Genomic DNA, 7521 nt, shown 5'->3' with positions numbered 1-7521 from the left:
ACACACACACACACACACACACACACACACACACACACACACAGACGCTATATCTCTTCCCACACACTGTCAGCAAGAAGAAACCCCTAGAAAACTCTCCTTTCTCCTCACTTCCTTCAGACTCCAGTTAACAGTGCTTTGATTTCCCTCGAGACGACGACTATACCCCTGAACCAGCTGTCTGGAGTCACTGCGGTATCACAGAAGCACCAGAAGCACAACAAAAAGAATGTACCCACATAGAGAATTAAACATGGCCTTGCAGGAGAGAGATCTCTGAGTCCCAGCGATTAAAAAAAAAAAAAAAAAAAGCTGTTGATTTTAACTAACGCTTACAGCAGGTTTGAAATTTATTTGGCACCCAGCAGAAGGCCGTGTGTGGGAAATGCATTAGGCAACATTGATTACGGGGACGATGAAAGGGAATCTCATGAAACATTGAGGGCACGTGCATGCACCTGAGAATGTGTGCATGTGTGAAATAACACTGACAAAAGCCAGCCTCTCTTCTATCATATGCTTAGAGTTTTACGCTAAATCAGGTCTACTGATCGATACACGCATGCACAGATTGCCATTGAGATGCTAAAATGAATTAATGAGTAATTACAGTCTTTTTCCTATTGTGCATCGGAAAGTAGGTGGTGTTTCTATACATGAGGTTTAAGGTTAAATAATAATCTATATAACTACTATATACCACATATACCTGCTACTTTAAAAATCAAATGAATATCAAATAAAATATCAGTTCAGCTAAAAAAAAAGTAAAACATAAAATTACATCAAATTATAATTTAAAACTTTATATACACTGTCAAAAATAATTATGTTGTAAATAAGTTCCAAAATATAAAGTACACACATAAATAAAATAATATAGCTGCAAGCAGCAATCACGGGGCCAAGCACTCCAGAGGCAAATTGAGGAGCTAAGCATGGCATGGAGCATCAGACCAAATGCAACAATGAGTAATAAAAGCAATTTTAGGATGATTGTAATTGAAATGGCTGAAAAATCATAAATACAACCACTAGTAATATGATTAAATGGCTTATCAGTTTTGACCAACAGGTGGCGCTGCAATCAAATCGTTTTGGTGTGTTCTGTGTGAGGTGACAATGGCACATACAAGGTTTGTTGTCATTATGTCAAAGCTTTGAAGAGATATAGCCTCAGAGTCATTTTGGCACCATACCTAAAATTTGTAGCAGCGCTGTACCAAAACGGTTTCGTCTATCGACACGAAATCCATAACTTTCTGTCAGCACAGTCTGAAGATCATCTGACTCGATTTTGGTGAAAATCGGACCAACGAGTGGCGAGGAGTTTGAAAAAGTAGGTTTACAGCATAAATCAAAATGGCCGACAAGCAGTTCAGATTTGCTACCGGAAAATTGGTATGTCTGTTGTCGGCATAAGCCAAGGAATATTTTGAGAGCAGTTTCATTGCAATAGGCTAATGCAATAAAAAGTTATTAGCATTTTTGTAAATGTAATCATTAATGGTTAATGAATGGTTTATTACTCTTGACCAATAGGTGGCGCTGTTACCAAATTGATGTGGCGTGGTCAGTGTGAGGTGACAATGGCACAAACAAAGTTTGGTGTCAATATGTCAAATATGTGCAGAGATACAGCCTCAGATGCAGTTTGGCACTATGCCTAAAATTTGTAGTGGCGCTGTACAAAAACGGTTTAGTTTATCGACACGAAATCCATAACTCTTTGTCAGCACAGTCTGAAGATCATCTGACTCGATTTTGGTGAAAATCGGACCAACGAGTGGCGAGGAGTTCGAAAAAGTAGGTTTACAGCATAAATCAAAATGGCCGACAAGCAGTTCAGATGTGCCCATGAATCAAAATGGCGGACAGGAAGTTCAGCCAATTATGGCAAAATTGGTATCGCTGTTCTCAGCATGATGCAAGGAATCTATCAACATCAGAGAAAAAGTAGGTTTTACGAACAATTAAAAATAGCGAAAAAACTACACCTTGCGATTTTTGAATTGTGGTGTTCATGGTGACTCGGCATGAGCCAAGGATTCAGAGGAAAAAAGAATTTTCATTTTGTGCCTTATGGTTCAAAAGTTATTAGCATAAAGAAATTGAAACTTCGGACAAGTGGTGGCGCTAGAGAGTTGGAGTTAGAGACTCCAAACTTGCTGTGGTTAATGTTGAGACTGTCCTCTATCAGTGTGCCAAATTTCACAACTTTCCCGCAAGCGGTTCTATGGGCTGCCATAGACTTGCGGCGGAAGAAGAAAAATGACGCTAACGGATACAATAGGTGCCACTGCACCTTCGGTGCTTGGCCCCTAATAAAATATTACTATTGTAAAAATAACAAATTAAAAGAGCTGTATGATATTTTCCATGTTCAGTCAAAATGCATTGTTTATGCTTTCTGCTCAAAACCAGCTGATTATTTTATATAAAGAAGGTTAGAAAAGAGGCCAATACACACAGATTACAACACCTTCAGCATGCCTGAAGGAGAATTCGAATAGGGGAGAAAAGACATGGACCTGGTGAGAATGAGAAAAAATTACCGGAGTGAGAGAGATACAATCTAATCAGAGACTCCAACAGGATATTCTGAAGGAAGGAAGGGCAAAAGTGAGAAAAGTGCACTCCTGGCTGAAGTTCAGCCGCCCCAGTTTCCATATGTTAAACCTGGCCGCTCACCCCCCATTAAAATCTCTCCCTGGATCCCCTCTGCAGGCTTAAAGAAGCTGTGTATGACAGCCAATTACCTTATAGAAACCTCCACACAGACCCAGGGCTCCATCTGTCCACCTAACACCCAGTGAAAAAGAGAAAATTCAGCCACTGCCTGCTCTTATGGACATAAATGGACTTCCCTTCCGCTCTCGTTCACTTGCTCCAAGACTCACTCACTCACCCAGCTCTCGTTTTCTCTTTTCAATAATGACCATTCAGTTTCTCAACCCTTTAATTTCAGCCTAAATAAAAAAAATGAAAAAGACACAAAATATCAGTACACTTTACCCCAGTGAGGACAAGGAAATTGCAGAAAGCACAGCTGTAACATGAAAATCACCCTTAAAGTAAACAGTTTATGGCATGAGTTCAAGAGCAAACATCTCAGGGTTAAATTAAAGAGATGGAAGTGAGTTTCAAAGTGTGGCCATTTCACATGTGCTTCATACAGAGGAATACAAATTAAGCATGAAGGGCAAGACAGTTGAAAAGGGTAGATCTTGAGGCAAGACACTACAGGTAAAACCATTATTATTGTTTTTTTTTTTCTCATGCACTAGTCAATTTTGAGATTTTGGGCTATTTTGCTTCTAAAACATGTATTCTTTCAGACTACTGGAAAGAAATCATCCAAATTACAAAATATATTTAAGTATTTATTACACTTTTTTTATTATTTTTTTATTTTTAAAGTATTTATTAGACTTTCTGTAGTCCAGGGATCTCCAACCCTGCTCCTGGAGAGCTACCATCCTGTAGACTTCAGTTCCAACCCTCCTCCTTCAGTTCCAACCCTCCTCCAAAACACCTGTCTGTAATTATGAAGTAGACCTGAACCAAAGCCACTGGACGGCTAGCCTGCAACCTTTAGCCAAAAAAAGCATAGCGGCTAATGCTAACGCTGCGTCTTTGGCAGTACACAGGGAAGGATACCAGAGGCGTTTTTTTTTTTTTGAATGGATGTCAATGGTGGAGAGGCTTCACTACGCTGAACAAACAGCTTTTGTGAGAAAATATCTTATCATTTAATGAATCGACAGCCTGTTCGCTAATCTTCAACAAGTTTTACACTAAAAATACTTTCATTTGGAACTATATGCAGATAGTGTCGCAACAGTTAGGACTCATTTACAGCAATATTACCTGCAAATATGTGTTGCATTACTATTTAATAATTGATGTTATGTAATATTGTTTGTCTAAAAATATCAATATCTTAGGTTTTCCAGTTTTACCTTAAATAGGCTTTATTATAACGACTATTATGCGACCACATGTTGATATAATGCTTTTTAATGAATAAAGTGCATTAATTATTTCAATTATGGTATTACATTTTTGTATTGTGTTATGTTATTTAATGAAAATAAAATATGTTCTTTCTATGGCTTCCAATTTTCAATAAAAAGACTTGTAATAACTTGTGACTGCTTCATGTGCATACCTGTCAACCCTCCCATTTTCCTGGGATTCTCGCATATTTTACCATTCTCTCCCACTATCATCCCGTTTAAACATTTCCCGTATTTCTCCCGTATTTTTAATCTTTATATAAAAAAAATCCCACTGGGTGTAAATGATGATCATACTCAAAGCCAGAGGGCGCACTCGTGCAAAAAATTCAAAACGGACTCAGAAGTAATAACTTATGACGTGCCAGGAAATCACTATATAGTCAAACACATACAGCGATTGCTGTAGCTAAGCTTAATAAAAAATGTGACGACAATACATGCACGATTGCGACAATATAGGTATATGTGTTTTTTAAGTCATCTCCAGGTAATAAAAGTATTTGGATGATGCAGTGCTAACTGACATAGCATTTATTACAGTAACCAAACAACAAAACCAAATTTCTATTATTTTATATTCAAACCCAAAAGGCCGGAAGTGAAAATGAACTGCAGTTGATCTGAGCTCAGCTGTAGCAGCACTAATGTGATCCGATCAACCTCCGGTGTCCGGCGGAGTCAGGGTGCTTCAGAACCCATAACATGGCACTGCGGCAAACTGTGCTGGACATGTGTACCCCCGCCAACTCTGGCAAATGGGAACTTGTTGGGCACTCAATGTTCCCATCTGCTCCCTCTTCCCATCAACCCCAGATTAACCCTAAGAGCCAAGTCAAGCAGCTTTGCCCCAACAAATGCCACCCAGACCTGCCAGTGACCATCGGTCTTCTGGGACAGAGAGAGCCAAGATCCCGTTCTGCTTTAGCAGAGCGGCTAACAGCTCCTAATCAAGTTGAAGAGACACACAACCTTTCAATAATCCAAATGATACCTCACAAGTTGTGAAGAGGAAAACTTTGGTCCATAGAACAGCTTTCAGATTCTAGTAATGACCAGCCAATAGCTTTTGAGATGCACTTTAGATGTTTATATTGATATAAACTGCATCGTATAATACAAATATTATATGATGCCATGAGGTGGCGTGATGTATTTAGTACCTTGAGTTTGGTCAGGTGCTTGATGGCAGATTTGTCCATTTTTGGAGAGAGGTATAGTTCCCATTTCCCATATTCTTTCTGCGTGAAAGGGTGAGACTGTTTTTCCCAGGAATCTGAAGGTAAACATATTTAATTATTAATAATTGCTTGCCTATTTATGACACACACACACACACACACAAATATATAATATCAATCGTATGACTATCCACATTGCACCTGTGTCACTATAGCAGCAATCTACAGGCATGTTTTCACAGGGCTCTTTTTGAGTGGCTTCTTTTGTGGCATCCTTCCATACAGGTATTATGAAGAGCTCTTGATATGGTTGACTGGTGAACATTTTCTTCTTGAACTCTGTAGCTCCTCAAAGTGATTGTCAGTCTTTCTGTGACTACTCTTACGTGTTCTTTACATTGACAAGTCTTTCTTCTCCATCTGGACAAGTAACACAAACTTGGGCTCTTAAGATATTGTGCTCTTTTTCTTAGTTTATTTATTAGGTCACACTTTATTTTAAGGTCCAATTCTTGACTTGCTTTTAACAAACCATTAACTATGACTTTTGCCTCAATAAACTCCTAATTTGCTGCTTATTAATAGTTAGTAAGGTAATTGTTAAATTTAGGTATTGGGTAGGATTAGGGATGTAGAATATAGTCATGCAGAATATGTGCTTTATAAGTACTAATAAATAGCCAATATGTTAATAAAAGGCATGCTATTATGCAACTAGTTAATAGTGAGAATTGGTCCCTATACTAAAGTGTTAACATGTATTAGTTTACTTCATTTCCAAGACAATTTAGGGAAACTCAAAGCACCTCTTAAAGAGGCCCAAGAACAGGCCTTTTTTTTCAAAATGAGGATTTAAGGAAGTCTTTATAATAAATCGGCCGTAGGTAATCACACAGCGTGCCGTTATACAGCCATATCACACTGCTACTTGTGTGATATTGCGTTTATGCAACAGTTTGATGGCACGAGTGTGTAAATACACAAGAAACAACAACTGAGTGTCTTTAAAAACACTGTTTTGTGCAGAGCTACTTCCTTCCACCACGTATTCAAATTTTAAATTGTCAGTTTAAGAGCTGAGCCCAAGCCTCCCTAATTCAAAAATGTCACTTTAGAACTAGTAACGAAGGAACATTGAGCTGCTTCATTGAAAGCTTATTGTATTACTGTATTAAAAGCTCACTGTATTATGTAGAGCAGAGTATTGTGAGAGAGAGATGGACTTAGCGAGTGTGATTACCTGCATCTGATACAGCATTCATTCTTCAGATCAATATCATATTCACAATAAAACAGTTTCATTATCAGCTGAGGAAAGAGATATCTTTGTCGTACTATCCTTTCATCTGCTAAGGGGGATTTCCAATGACAGCGCTGCTCAGTGCATTTTTTGGCTGCATCTTACAAGCTGTAGCTGAAAGTAAAAATAACTTCCTTGTTTACAACCCTGTCTCAGTCTCTTTCAATATAAAAGTCATTACTGCTGACTCAAAAAAAGTCTCTTGTTGCCATCTAATGGCAGAAGAATGTAACTAAAATCAACATCACAAACACACACACACCCATTTTCCAATACTAAATACTATAATTAAATACTACTATTATTTATATAAAATATTTTTTATTGAATAATAATATTTAATAAACAACAACAGCCATCATAAAAGTTCCTAGGCAATTCGCTCTGACATACAGCATTAAAGTTACATAAAATAGATTTTGCGCTCAGCCAAAACGATTTGCTGTGGAACAAATAATTGATTAATGAGACCAAAGACAGCCCATTAGATTTACCCAAAACAAATTATATCTCATCTTTAACCACTATAGAGACATCAGAGCCAGCAGCAAAATTCCAGTAGAGCTGGCCGAGTTGAGGCTGCTCTCGGTGCGTTCATGAGCACTGAACAGCCGCTGACGCCCTTGAGCGCACATCTCTGGAAGACTAGAAGCAAATTTTTAAATAGAAGTTATCTTTTAGGGCTGCACGATATATCGTTTCAGCATCGATATCGTGATGTGTGCATCTGCGATAGTCACATCGCAGGATGTGCGATGTTTAGTATACTGATCGTTATATTTATACTGATTGTTTTCTTTGCTCACACAGACACGGTGTCTACACCGGACGCGACAGCTGTACAGAGATACCCATTTTAAATACATTTAGTAGCGGACGCTTAGCAAAGGCAGACGCCACGAAAGCAAAAGCTGAAGCTCCGAGCTCTTTGGAAAGAAGGAGAGAGCGGCACGGCTGGTGTTTTCCACACGTTTTTAGGCGCGATATGTGAACGGCCCCAAAGTCTGTCTACACTGGACGC

The 7521-nt window shown here is 38.5% G+C and overlaps 1 protein-coding gene across 1 annotated transcript in view; it reads right to left on the bottom strand.

Annotated features, from left to right (window-relative positions):
* LOC107685012 (1,4-alpha-glucan-branching enzyme-like) overlaps positions 1–7521 on the bottom strand; it is a 163955-nt gene that overhangs the window by 123735 nt on the left and 32699 nt on the right. Inside the window, exon 3 of the mRNA XM_016481431.1 lies at positions 5183–5295. Coding sequence (XP_016336917.1) covers positions 5183–5295 — 113 coding nt within the window. The remainder of the gene's footprint in view (positions 1–5182; positions 5296–7521) is intronic.

The sequence above is a fragment of the Sinocyclocheilus anshuiensis genome, unplaced genomic scaffold, assembly GCF_001515605.1.
Source record: "Sinocyclocheilus anshuiensis isolate Anshui unplaced genomic scaffold, SAMN03320099.WGS_v1.1 scaffold741, whole genome shotgun sequence".
NCBI classification, from domain to species: Eukaryota; Metazoa; Chordata; class Actinopteri; order Cypriniformes; family Cyprinidae; genus Sinocyclocheilus; species Sinocyclocheilus anshuiensis.
The sequence above is the reverse complement of the archived record's forward strand: the minus strand, read 5'-3'. Positions and strand labels throughout refer to the sequence as shown.